The sequence below is a fragment of the Colletotrichum godetiae genome (assembly GCF_030913485.1).
Source record: "Colletotrichum godetiae strain CBS 193.32 chromosome Unknown BDP55scaffold_26, whole genome shotgun sequence".
Lineage (NCBI taxonomy): Eukaryota > Fungi > Ascomycota > Sordariomycetes > Glomerellales > Glomerellaceae > Colletotrichum > Colletotrichum godetiae.
Window position 1 is genome coordinate 174,072 of NW_026851274.1, and position 13,208 is coordinate 187,279.

A 13,208-nucleotide genomic window follows, 5' to 3' on the forward strand; every position below is an offset into this window, starting at 1 on the left:
TTTTTTTACGTACTGTAGTAGTACCAACCCGAATCGTTGACGTTGGCGAGGAAGAACGAGGGGCATAGGAGGGGCAACTTCCGGGCACAGAAACGCGCTGGCGTTGCGTTCCTTGATGAGTGTCCTCGCGAAACATAGTACTGTCCTCAGCGCTGCGTTCCCTCTCGTCACCGAACATGTCTACAATACATACTACCTAGATCGACGATCCGGGGCTTATTGGGTTTTGCCTGAAGACGGCACAAGCGGCACGGATTCGGCGCGGACTAGACTGTGACTGGGCTCTGGCTGTAGACCCAAACACTGTTTGTTGCTGTTCTTCTTTCAGGACCTGTTTTGACCCCCCGTCGCCCTGCGAGACTCGGTGACCATCCGCCCAACTTCGTCAAGTGACAGTCCCACGTTCATCTTCGAGAAGGAAGAAATCGGTTCTCTGGCCTATCAGCTTCCCTATCGCATTCTGAATACTCCACCTCTGGAAGAGCCTGCATGGGAGCTGCATTCTTGACCTGCAGGGATTCCCAAGCCAACGTCAGGACCCAAGTGCCGGTGAAGAGAAGCCTTCCAGTTCGCAGCTTCCCCGTATAAGACGTTTTCTGTGCCCCTCGCTGCTTCACCTTGAAAAGGTGAAGAGCCCTTTTTTCCCCCTTTTGTTTTTAGCTTCACCTTTCCCGCACCTGCACTCTCCCTTCCTCACCTTCCCCAGATTTTGCCCCAGCCAGGTGATATCGGAGAAACCTCTTTCACCGACCACAAAACTCCCGTCTTTCCCCCCTTTCAATCGCAGCTTCTACCTATATCCAGCTGTTGGTACCTTCCACCGTCACTTTTACAACAAAGCCCACACACATCAGCTGCGCGCAACAAGGCAACATGTTCAGCAATCGCAAGTTCTCCATCAACCGGCACACCGGTGTGCCCAAGCCGAGACGCTTCAGTGTCGGCGAGGTTGGAGGCAACGGTAAGAATGAAACCCTTTCCCCAATTCTCTACACATTCCACTCCAGCTATCCGAACGATATCTTCCTCTGCTCGATATTTTTATGGCTTCAATCAAGCTATGCAGATACGCACAACAGAAAGGATGGGAGAAAAGCTTGTTGTCGAGCTGCGGTGTTGAGTGCGGGGTAGGAGCTGAGCAGAGTTGCCCCTCGTTCTCCACACAGCTCCAACTCAAGCTCGATATCATTCTTGGCTTTCCGATCAGCGCTCTTTAGTTGTGATAGCTTCACCACAAGAAAAAAAAAAGCTGACATTGCCCCTCAGAGGTCCAGTCAAAGACTCACAGACAGTTCCGCAATGCCCACGAGGGCCATCAACCCCACGCTGGTCTCGATGCTAGCCGTGCTTCCACTGGTGTCGTCTGGTGTACTGAGCGCGCCTCCGAGTACGGTTTCCTCGAGGAGCCCGAGGCTTGGGCCAACTTGGGCCAGGGTGCCCCCGAAGTTGAGGATGACATTGCTGGATGCTTCCCCCGTCCTACCACTATCGACATCTCCATGGCCGGTCGCGAGTATGGTCCTACTGCTGGTATCAAAGAACTCCGCGAAGCCGTTGCCAACCTCTACAACGTCATGCACCGCGAGGGAAAGGACAGCAAGTACACCTGGGAGAACGTCGCCATCGTCCCCGGTGGTCGCGCCGGTCTGATCCGTATCGCTGCCGTCCTCGGAAACTCTTACCTCTCCTTCTTCTTGCCCGACTACACGGCGTACAATGAGATGTTGTCTCTCTTCAAGAACGTACGTATCTATTTCTGAAGTTGAAGCATAAATACAAGTAGCATCTGACACCGGGTACTCAGTTCTCCGCCATCCCCGTCCCTCTGGCTGAGGAGGACGGCTACCACATCCACCCCGACCGCATCGCCGAGGAGATCTCCCGTGGTTCCTCTGTCATCCTGACCTCGAACCCCCGCAACCCCACCGGTCGTGTTGTTGCCAACCCCGAGTTGGCCGAGATCCAGGATATCTGCCGTGGCCGTGCCACCTTCGTCAGCGACGAGTTCTACTCTGGCTACAACTATACGAGCAACTGTGACGGCAGTACCATCTCTGCTGCCGAGAACGTCGAGGATGTTGACGAGGATGATGTTCTCATCATTGACGGCTTGACCAAGCGCTTCAGACTTCCCGGCTGGCGTGTCGCGTGGATCATTGGTCCCAAGGGTATGTGATTGATGTTCATGAATTCGATGAACCACTTGCTAACATGGCTTGCAGAATACATCAAGGCGTGAGTCATCCTTCCATATTTCTAGGATATGGTGACTGTGAGATCGGGATCAGGGACTGAGATACTGACACAACTTTAGCATTGGTTCTTGCGGTAGCTACCTCGATGGTGGTGCCAACCACCCCTTCCAGGAGGCGGCGATTCCCATGCTCGACCCTGCTCTCGTCAAGACAGAGATGATCTCCCTGCAGAGACACTTCCGCGTAAGTCAAGTGAGCGGCTTTGGGTTTGACAGTTTCTTACAAGCAAATAGGACAAGCGTGACTACGTCGTTCGCAGACTCCGCGAGATGGGATTCATCATCAAATACGTCCCTGACTCCACCTTCTACCTGTAAGTTACTGCCGTTGAAAGAGCTGTGAAGATGCGCCTAGACTGACAACGTCTAGCTGGCTTAACCTCGAGGGTCTCCCCGAGGCTATTGCCGACGGTCTCAACTTCTTCCAGGCCTGTCTTGAGGAGAAGGTCATCGTTGTTCCTGGTATCTTCTTCGACCTGAACCCCTCCAGACGTCGCGATCTCTTCGACAGCCCTTGCCATCACTTCGTTCGTTTCTCCTACGGCCCCAAGATGGAGACCCTGAAGAAGGGATGCGACGGTATCGAGCGCGTCGTCAACAAGTTCCGCAAGTCGTCGGACTAGACGTAATAGAGTGGTTCTAGGATAGAGAATTGGATGGAGTTGGAAACAGACGACTCACGACAGATGAAGATCAAATACCCTAGTCTTCATTGCCTGCATGTATACACGAAGACGGCACAGCTGATGCCGAACTGACCAACGCGCCAGTAGAGCGTGTTGGCTTGAATGAATTATCGCAACGCACTCAAGCTTGTCTTTCTTTTCTAGTGATGTAAAAGCGGCGATGGAAAATTTCATCTCACGGGCATGTCGATTACTCGCAACCCAACACATTACAGCGTGATGAGCCTACTATGGCAGAGATTCCTTGGGCAAATCGTTGAAGCCCCGCCTAGTTCTCTTACCTGCAGATCTACCTTGTCACGTCCACGTTTTCAACCCACGATCAGCCGGGAGAGATGTTTTTTTTTTTTTTTTAAAAAGTTTTATGATTTTTTTTGTACTTTCCTACCGCCAATTTTTTCTGAGCCAGATCCAGTCCCTTGGCCACGGCACATGTTTCCTCGAAATTCAGCTAGAAACTTCAACGACCAATGTAGCTAGCCAGGGACCTTCCCCCCTGGAAACAAAAGGAAAAGAAACCCGAAAAGCAAATGAATCTTTTGTGATTTCGTCGTTTTCTTCCGCAAGTGCCAATCTCGAACCCAATTTTTGTGTGTATCCGTCCCAATCCTCCGAGATGTTCCAAAGGTCTCGCAAGTTGGTTCCCAATGGAGCTGAAGGAATCGGGGACGCATGTCCAAATACTCCAACATGTCGAGAGAGGGGGAAGGAGTCCAAGTCGTGAATTCCCAAAGATCATTAAGGCTTTTGTCGTTTTTGGTCCTATAGACCGCGTCCAGTACTGTACTGGTGAAGGCACTGTTCTCTGCGTGTTGAGAACGTTGCCTGTTGGTAACACTGCTCTCTCGATATGGTGAGAGTCTTGCTGATGATAATAATGATGATATTGACTCTGATTTTGAGCTCTCGGAAGGCAACATTGGCGGTGATAAAATCGCCGCTCTTTCTTTTTTTCCTTTTTATGGTTGCCGTCGGAGAGCCCTGTAGAGAGACCAGGAGATAGCAAAATCGCAAGTGTGTCGTGAACCGTAAGTCGTACATCGGCTTCCTCGTTCTTAGAGGAAGCTTCAATGGTGAAGAAGAACACAGAGTGAAAGCAACGAAGTAGGTTTGACGCGAGACCACCGACTACTTCATGCAAATTACGTGAGCGCTGGTGATGGAGGCAACAGAGATGGAAGTGCCCGTATCATTGCGGACAGTGATGACGGGAGTAACCACCAATTGCACGCGCCAATGTTCAGCCTGTAGAAGCTGCGGGCCAATGTTGGGCGCGATGCCAACCATGGTTCCGGTGTTGAACCGCGCTCCAGTGTGGGGGAAGCGGAACTCGAAAGTCCATCTGGAGGTAAACATTTTCGCCGAGATGGACCATGCCTTCTCGCACATCTGGCGAAGCACCTCGTCAGCCCTCTCGAGGTCGGGACCACCTTCTGACTCGGGCAGCAACAAAGGCGAGAGCATCTCGCGGAGCTCAGCCTGGAAGTACTCGATGCGGTGGTTGCGGTAGGCGTCGTAGCGCTCGTGGTTGACGCAAGAGTTGACAATAGATGCAACTCGATCAATACACACCTGAAGAGCACCGCCTTGACCCGCTATATAGGTATGTCAGCAATAGTCTTGCATCATAAGAAGTGAGCGATCAAACTTACCAGGGAGATTCTTCATCTCGTGGCGAATCTCACGCAACTGGCGATCAGCATCAACCGAAAACCCCTCCCAGGCCTCAGAAGTGAAGATGCGATTAACTAGGAGGTCAATCATGGTGCGAGAGATGAGACAAGCGCGGCTCATGGGGTCGTTCATGTGCTGGCGGATGTAGGACCACGCCTGCTGCTCTCTGAAGGGAGCATAGAGCTTCATCATGTAACGAAGGATGGCAACATCGCTAGAGCGCGACAGAATGCTGAGATCAACGTCCGAGGCAAACTGGAGCACCTAGCTCCGCGCAAGACCCCAGACGCCTTCAAGAGCACGAGCGTAGCGTTCATTGTCGCCGCCTTCGTCCTCACCAAAGCCGTTGCCGGGAGCCAAGGGACTGGTGACTGCATGGCTAGGGCCATTACCACCCTGGCCAAAGGGACCGGGACTGAAAGCTCCTTGTTGACGGATGTTAGCCGTATGGTAACTGTTACCGGACGAGTTGGGGCCGTGGCTACGAGTGCGCTGCGGAACCATCGAGTAATCATTGTTGTATCCCATCTGGTTCGAGCCCATACCGTACTGGGAACCATGAGAGTCTTGACGATCCGAAGGAACTAGAGGAGACGGGCGACTAAAGCCACCACCATGCCCTTCAAAGTTGCTGTAGTGAGCAGCGGAACGAGGGGTCGGGCTGCGGAAAAGCGTGCTGCCTCCGTTGAAGTTATGGCGAGAGCCAGCATTGGATCCTGGACCGTAACTGATGTTGTAAGACGGATCGTTATGGAAGCCACTGTTGTCCGTGTTGCCGTATATGCCTGGGTGGAACTCAGGAGCATTAGGACGGAACGAGTTGCGGTGGCCCATGGCAGTGCCAGGGCGAGACGGCACGTCGAACTGACCTCGGTGGTTGCTGGGACCCGCAAAGCCGTTGGGCTGCTGGAATCCGCCACCGAAACCGCTCTGAATGTCCCGGGTTCGCGGGTAAGAACCGGCATGCTGAGTATGGGCGCCGCTAGATGCGTGTGTCCAGCCCGCGGAAGACCCAGAGCGACGACCAGGGCCATGCATGCCCGGGAAAGAAGTGGGAGGGCCATTCTGGGCAGGTGGAAAGCCCACCATGTTCTGCTGGTAGTGGAACGGCTGCATAGCATTGTCCAAGGTGGGGACCATCTCATGAGATTCAGAACCACGAGCAAGACGTGCATCTTGAGATTGCTGGAGCCGCTTAGCTGGCTGGGGCTGGTTTTCCTTCTCAAGCGCGGCGATGCTCTCGGTACTGAGAATGGCAATAGCCCTGGAAGAGTTCTCACGCTCTCCGTGCATCCAGCGGGAGCTGGGGCGGTCCATGAAGTCCTTGAGAGTCTGTTTTGGTGTCATCAGCTGAGCCATTTCTTCAAATACTAAGAATCATGGAAACTTACCTGAAGCAACTCAGTCACAACCTGCTCTCTATCCTCATCTTCCTCGTTGTTGCGAGGATCGAGGCGGGCCAAGAACTCGAGAACCGTGTTCTTGTGGTTCTCCTGCTCGACGTGGTAGCGCGCAAGACGATCCTCCAACTCCTCGTACTTGCGGTGAACCTCAGCAACATCACGCTTAAGCTGCTCACGCTCCTCGGAAATGATGCTGGCCTCCAATTTGTTGGAGCAAAGAACCTCGTCGTTGTACTCGAGATCGATTCTGATATCCGCGATCTCATTGACAGCCTGGCGGAGAATGTCATTAACCTTTTGCGAGTATACCTGAAGGCCATCGCAAAGGTCGTTGGCAATGTTGGCCGGAATACCAGGAGTGCGGCGGATCGCCTGCTGGGTAGTCATGATTCCGGCTTGAACTTGCCGAGCGGGGATCCAAGCAGGCTTTCATCTCTCGGTCAGTAATTTGGTCTAGCGCAATGAAACAAAGCCGAAATAGGGAAAAACGGAAGATGCAAGGTGAGGATGAATACAGGGCGATTAGAAGCCCCGGCTGAAGGTGAAAGAAGGCCCTAAGGTGAAGTATAATGCGACTTACATGGTCTCTAGCCAGCTCGGAGCGGCGACTCTCCCGGAGAGGGCCAGCCAAAGGTCCGTCAATCTGACAGTGAGTAGCCATCTTTGCGATAAGCTGGTTCGTCTTTGCGAGTTCAGGGTTGGGCTTAAGCTTCGTTTTGTCTTCAACGGGGGCAGGAACCTGTTGGAGTCTTCGTGTGTCGTTGTTCAAGGCACCCGGAGTATGATAACCAGGAGTCTTGATGTTGGGCGTAATTCCGAAGTCTCGGATAGATGTAGCAGACGGCAATGGGCCAGATCGATGTCCCAAGGCGTTCGGCTGTACGGCAGAACGACCAGTTGGAGTTGCAAATGCCGTTCTCTCAGAGGGGAAAGAAGCCTTTCCTGTTGAGAAATGGGAAGGATTTCGACTGACAGCACGATTTGAGTTCTGACTGTTTCCCTGATCCTGACTCCTGGCGGAATTGAGGTTCGTCGGCTGGAACTTCGGTGGCTGGGGCAGCTGGTAGTTCTTGGGATTGGGCTGGGAATTTTGGTCAGAAAGATCGGCCGCAAAGACATCTGAAGGTGATTGGGCATCGCGAATGGTGCTATCAGAAGACGAGCTGGGAGTGTTTCGGAAGGGTTCGCGAGTCGCCGCAAACTGAGGCGAATGCTCGGCGAGACAAACGCCTCCGCGTCCAGAGCCAGAGCTCGCGCTGCCTGGGTGGGCCATCGTGACTACGCAAGGCCGATTGCGTTGGAAAGATATGGCCGTTCAGGAGGTGTAGGACGAAGTGAAAGGCAGTGTGGAAGAATGTGGAAATACTCGAGGAATATTTCTAGGCTGGTGATGAATGGGCGAAGAGGTTGAGTAATCGAGAAGCTCTGGAAATCGAGGGTGGGATGTAGAAGTGGTGGAGGGGTACGATTTGAAAAGGAAAAGTGAAAAAGTTGATATCTTCCACCAAGGCAGGAGCAGCCCACACTAGCTCCTTACGGGCAACCAGGAAATTTCGAGGAGAATACACACAGAGATGGGTAGGGTGAAGTAGGCGGTGTCCATTCTACCACCTCGCCTAGGTGAGTCCGGTGACATCCCTGAATCTATGCACCTTGCCAAATAGCCAAAACATACTCATCAACCCACTTGGGCTAGCCTATAGCTGAGCCAGAGCCATTTGACACTAGAAGAATGAGATGAATCAATGAGGGGGATGTGGATAATTGAACAATGTGCAAGCTTGTCCCCCAGACACTTGTCTTCAAGGCCACAGAGGAAGAGATGGTGACGGCCACTTCAGTCACCACAGTGACTCGAGCCATATGGCCTAGCCATGTAGAGTTTGTAGCAGTAGGAGAAAGAAAAGCAATAAGGTGAAATGAGCGAGCGAGCGGAAAGATCACAGATTAATGAGAATTGCCACATACCGAAACAGCAAGATTGTAAAACTCGACGGTGCCGTCGAATGTTGAAGCAAATATTTGCCCTTATCTAGAGAATCGCTGGAGCTATAAAGCCAGTGATCTGCAAAGTATGAGCAAGTCAAGCAAACTCTGGCGACTCCGTTTTGACAATCTGTTCTTCTTGTCAGCTGGACCTCGAGAGCAAATAAAGGAGAGAGAGCTTACCGAAGGGTCGATGGAGGACAGCAAAGTCGTTCCAGCGTTCTTCTAGTGATCTCAGGTCGAGCCTTGGTGTCTAGAGGCAAGCTCAAATTCCGATGAGAGGCACAAGGGCTGGACGGTCGTCTTCTGAAGCTCCTTGGAGAGCAAACGATGTTGTCGGGACGAAACCCTGAGCATAGCTGGTCAGTGAGCCGCATAAAGGGAGCAAAGTGATCAGAAGACGATAGAGGCGCCGATGGGAGTAGGAAAGAGTGTCCTTACCTTGGTAACGTTACTAAAGTGCTGTCTGCTAACGGAAAACGGCGTTTATCGACCAAGCAGGCGTCCAAAGAGAGCCTCTTGGAGCCGCAAGTTGGATGTATGGATTCGAACGGACGGAATTTCGAGAGGAGTTTGATGATGGAATTCGAGGCGTAAGGGAGAGAGAGAAGTAAGATGTGATAAGTATGGATGAGGGAGAGATGGATGGGCATAGATGATGTTGGAAGGAAGAGGTTGTGGCGAAGAAAGGATGGTGAGGTGGGCAAAGAAAGAGAAGAAGAGGGGGAGAAAAGTTTTCAGGTATCCTCAAAAGGGCGAGAGCTCACGACAATAGCTTGCACTAATACTGAAAAGGGCGAGAGCACGGGAGGAACAGACTTGGTTTACCCCTTAAGGAGCACGAGGAGACTACGAGGGCCAAGATATTTCAGGTATTCTCAAAAGGGCGGGAGCTTACGAGACGAACTTTCACCAATTCTCAGAGGGGCGAGAGCACAGGGCGAACTGAAATCGTATATATCCAGAAGGGTAAGAGAGAGTTATAGGGAGGAAGATATTTCATGTATGCCCAAAAGGCGAGCGCTCAGGGGCAAGGAGATTCCATTCACCCTCGAAAGGGTGAGAGTTTAGGGGAAAGAATTTGCATATGGTCCTTAAAAGGGCGAGAGCATGCGGGGATAGTCAGTTCTCCTTCTCGACATGACATTCTCACCTGAAGAGGCGGGAGTACTCAGGGGCTTCCCGCCATATCCAGATCTCACGATGCCTTCTTCCTTGACCTTGACATGTCGAAGGGGTTTGGTAGCTTTCGATGTTTTCAGGGGTTTGCGTATGTTCGTTTTTTTTCAAGTCATGCAGCAGGCTGACAAGGAAGTTAATCGAGTTTTAGTCATCAAATATGATTATGAAATTTGAGAGTCATTGTCATAATAACGGATGATGTTGTGGTAATCTCAGGTTTTGGTTCGATGGAAAGTTTCTGTGATGGTTGAATTCACATGTGAAGCCTTTGGACGAAAGAGCTGAATTGTGATGAGAGTACGATGAGGCATGAATTATAGTTTCAGACGAAAGGACGATGTTGTGCTACAGACGGAAAGAAACCCACAGGACTAATGAAGAAATTCTATCTAGCTTGGGAAGGCATGGGGTGTGAATTCATCACAATAAGGACACTGTTCCCCATCACGAGCAACAAGATGGAACTTACTGCCTTGACTAAGAGTCTTCTCGCACCCACGAGAATTCGGTGCGTGAAGGTAATCTTGATAAAGAGACTATCTTGGAAAGTGCCAAGATGAGCACATGACCTGACGAATTTGTAGGCTTGAAATTGAGGGGAAAGTAGCCTGCCTGGCTATGGAGGATAGCTGCGACATCGGTGCGATTGCCTCATGACTGAAGAAAGCCTTTATTTGTCTTGTGATCAAGCAGAAAGAGAAGAAGGGAAGAAGAAAGATAAGAGCAAGTGTATTTTTGCAAAAGCCTGCCTGCTCAGGCCCATGGAGTTGAGCAACGAAGGTAGCTGGCATAAACCGTTAGCGGTTTGGAAACCTCTCTAGTCGCACTCGAGAGCACTACTCGTTCGAGCGTACACAGGTCCGGCAGGGCCGGAGGTCATGGTTGAGGACACAGATAGCCGGAACCACAGTCGAGATATTGTCATATCACGGCACTATAACTAGGGCTGGTATGTACCTTAGACAGAACAAACAGACCGGAAAGGAGGTATACCCCTAGAGAACGACATAGGGCCTAGTACTAAGCTGTCGGAGTGAACGTTAACCAAGTACTCTCGCCGTCACAAGTTATGAATATCGCTGCCAGTTGTGTAGCCTCACAGCCAGCCTGATGGCCAGGTTGGACAACTTGAACGGGCAACGCGACTTGGGTGCAAGTAAGACGATAACGATATAACCAATGGCAGCTAGCCATCTCGCTGGCCCATTAAAGATCAAGCAAAATTTGCTAAGAACAATTTTAGTACCTAATGTGGTGCATAAACTACAGCTTCCTTTGTTCCTTACCCAGACGCCGTTTTGGCAACCGGTCATTCGCTCCGCATGTAAATGGAGGACTTGGAAGGGAACAACCTAAGGTACAAATATCAGCCAGAAAAATTTGGCGATCGAATGTGTAATCAAAGCTTTTTCTGCATAGAATCAGTGCGATGTCAACCTGCTCTCCAGTGGTGTGGGGTAGGTAGGTAGGTCTTGGTCTCTGACGTGACAAAGACTTGGCAGGACACGGATGGCGGCGGCCAGAGGCGGCTAAACCGTGCAAGTCTCGCGGTCGTCAGGGCTCGATCTAATGAGCGAGATTGGAGAACGGTGGCATCGGCCTAGTACTCTTGTGAGCGAGTGTAGAGTGGTATAAGTATGTAAAAACTTACTTTAGGGGGGTCCTAGACGAGTATTTTCGGGGCCATGGATTAGCTTTTAGATCGCTCGTGTGCGAGAGAACAAACTGCTGTAGACGGCATCTACAACAGGTGACGCGTCGATCATCCTGCCTCCAAAGTAACGACCGTTGAGGCCTCTAATGGCGTTCTCGCCACCTTGGACCTTGTCGAACTTTAGGTAGATGTCGCCCTTGGAGTTCGGATCGACGGAGATGTGTACGACGCGGCCGTATTTGGTTTCTGCTTCCTGTCGAACGTCATCCTCCAATTCCTTGACCCATTCCTCTCCTTCTTCCCTAATTGAATGTTAGCACCGTATGAAAAGGCGATTGGGAGAAAGTGGCGAACGTACTCTTCAGGGTCAAACATGTTGTGCAGGACAACGCATCGGCTGGCCATGTTGACATTGACCGGCAGGGGCTTGGTCTCAGTCTTTGGCTTCAACACTTGTCGCTCATCTACTCCGTTGGAAGCATCATCAGTCCTGGCAAGTTTTCTCATCAGGGCATCACGGCTATAGTTGTTAAAGTTGACACCGGCGACATCTGTGTCGTCAAGGGCGCTGGCGCCGCCAGACTTTTCGCTGTCTCTTCCACCCGCGCGGTCGAATGCCGATGTCTGGGGGCCGCGGCCGCCCGCACCAGAAAATGCAGAGCCTTGGAACTGTGGATTTTGGCCAGGAAATCTCTGCAAGATGTTGGCAGTGCTCTCAGGGGTAAACTTATCGTTTCCGAGGCCAACGCGAATCGGGCGACCGGCAAGATCGAAGCCGTTCATCTTCTCAAGGGCCTCCCTGGCTTGGCTAGCTTCGCGGTATCTATCAAGAGTTAGTACTGCCCTAAACATTGGGTAGGAGGGAACCATAACGTACTGCACGAATCCATAGCCCCGGCTGCGTCCATTATCGTCCTTCTGGAGCTGGACAAATTCAAGTTCGCCGAAGGGTTCAAAGACAGCCTGTAAATCCTGTTCGGTGACGTTGAAGTGTATGTTGCCCACATAGAGGCGGTGGAAGGGGATCGAGTTCGGGTGAGCGGTGGTGGTTTCGGAATTGCGAACCTGTCGGTTCTTCTCGGCCTCTGTGAGCTGGACGATGATAGGGATACCTAACAATTTCTGTCCGGTGAGTTGAAGCGCTTGAGTAACTGATTCCTCATTTTTGAATTCAACATAACCGACTCTGTAGACATGGTTAGCGAATCTTCGGCGAAAATCTGGTGAAACTTGAACATACCCCTTGGATCTTTGGCTAATGCGATCTTTGACAATCTGAGCCTCATTGACAGGGCCGACCTTCTCGAAGAATGCCTTCAGGTCGCGTGTGCGAAGACGGGCGGCGAGCTGCTGGACAAAGACAGTGCGGCGATCGCGTTCATCTTCAGTAAGTTGTGGTGTTGCCTCACGCTTGGAAGTTTCCTGACGATCGTCATCCCTAGCCCGGCGATGGTCCCCGGAGTAGCGATCGGAGCGATCACGGCGTTCGCGATAGTCATCGCGTGATGAGCGGTAGCGGTGGGGGGATCGAGATCGCGAGCGGGCTCGTCCGCCTCTGTAGTAATCACCATCTCCTCTGTGACGACGTGAGTGACGGCGGTCATCATCGCGGCTTTTGCTTCTCCGCCTACTCTTGTGGCTACCAGCGTCGCTCCGAGGGGTGGATGTCTTGATGTCGTCCGGGGTTCCGCGTCGGCTTCGTGTCGTGCTACGGTCGCGGCGTCCGTGGTCTCGACGACGACGATCGTAGTCCCTGTCGCGGCTTCCATCGCGGCCGCGATCGCGCTCCTTGCGCTCGGAACGGTCGCCGTTGGGGCGTTCTTCGACGTCGTGTGTCTTCGTCTCGGTAGAGCTTTTTGCGGTGGCGTCAAGCAACGCCTCTACGTCTAGGCCCGACATCTTGCGCTGATTTTCAAAGTGGAAGGGGTGAGGGAGGATGAGTCGGCGCTTCTTTCCCGTGTCTGCTGTCTAGCTTTTCTAGATGGCAGATTTTATCGTGGCGTGGTTGCAGAGGGGAAGAGCGAGGTAATTCGTGGGATGGAGAGGTTGGCGCAGCCACACGAAAGCGGCGGACAGAAATCTTGGGCCAGGCGAGACAGTGAATCGGGTTAGGGACAGCCCAAGCGCTGTAGGAGGACCTGCCAGCCAAGCAAATCTGGAAGGTGGCCACTGGCAGCAATCAAGGAGGGCGCCTTACGTAATAACAATGCTGACTCAGACGGGCAAGTTCCGCACACCACGGTAGCATCGTACCTCAGCTACCTTATCTTGCGCTAGACGACCAAAGAGTACCTACGAATAACGCTTGCCTATGAGAGACTGAGCCATGAGAAATACATCTTCCTGACCGTGAGCAACTTCCAGATCAT

General features: G+C 52.1%; 4 protein-coding genes across 4 annotated transcripts; 1 reads left to right on the plus strand and 3 right to left on the minus strand.

Moving 5' to 3' along the window:
* Nucleotides 1-873: 873 nt before the first annotated feature.
* Nucleotides 874-3,275, plus strand: BDP55DRAFT_716481 (aminotransferase class I and II; the record flags this gene model as incomplete). Its single annotated transcript, XM_060578341.1, has 7 exons — nucleotides 874-961; nucleotides 1,267-1,742; nucleotides 1,805-2,168; nucleotides 2,223-2,235; nucleotides 2,315-2,438; nucleotides 2,489-2,568; nucleotides 2,625-3,275. The coding sequence occupies 7 exons, from the start codon at nucleotides 874-876 to the stop codon at nucleotides 2,875-2,877; spliced, it is 1,398 nt and encodes a 465-aa protein (XP_060428314.1). The 3' UTR covers nucleotides 2,878-3,275.
* Nucleotides 3,276-4,068: 793 nt separating this feature from the next.
* BDP55DRAFT_746233 (uncharacterized protein) lies at nucleotides 4,069-5,046 on the minus strand (the record flags this gene model as incomplete). The annotated part of the gene is made up of 2 exons (XM_060580545.1): nucleotides 4,593-5,046; nucleotides 4,069-4,535 (listed from the first exon to the last, which is right to left on the minus strand). Exons 1-2 carry the CDS (start codon nucleotides 4,804-4,806, stop codon nucleotides 4,069-4,071), a joined length of 681 nt encoding a protein of 226 aa, XP_060428315.1. The 5' UTR covers nucleotides 4,807-5,046.
* On the minus strand, nucleotides 4,615-7,290 carry BDP55DRAFT_746236 (uncharacterized protein; the record flags this gene model as incomplete). Its single annotated transcript, XM_060580546.1, has 3 exons — nucleotides 4,615-5,946; nucleotides 6,006-6,443; nucleotides 6,598-7,290. 3 exons carry the CDS (start codon nucleotides 7,288-7,290, stop codon nucleotides 4,879-4,881), a joined length of 2,199 nt encoding a protein of 732 aa, XP_060428316.1. The 3' UTR covers nucleotides 4,615-4,878.
* Nucleotides 7,291-10,882: 3,592 nt separating this feature from the next.
* BDP55DRAFT_554343 (CC1-like family splicing factor) lies at nucleotides 10,883-12,738 on the minus strand (the record flags this gene model as incomplete). The annotated part of the gene is made up of 4 exons (XM_060569381.1): nucleotides 10,883-11,141; nucleotides 11,198-11,662; nucleotides 11,717-12,025; nucleotides 12,080-12,738. 4 exons carry the CDS (start codon nucleotides 12,736-12,738, stop codon nucleotides 10,883-10,885), a joined length of 1,692 nt encoding a protein of 563 aa, XP_060428317.1.
* Between the last annotated feature and the right edge of the window lie 470 nt (nucleotides 12,739-13,208).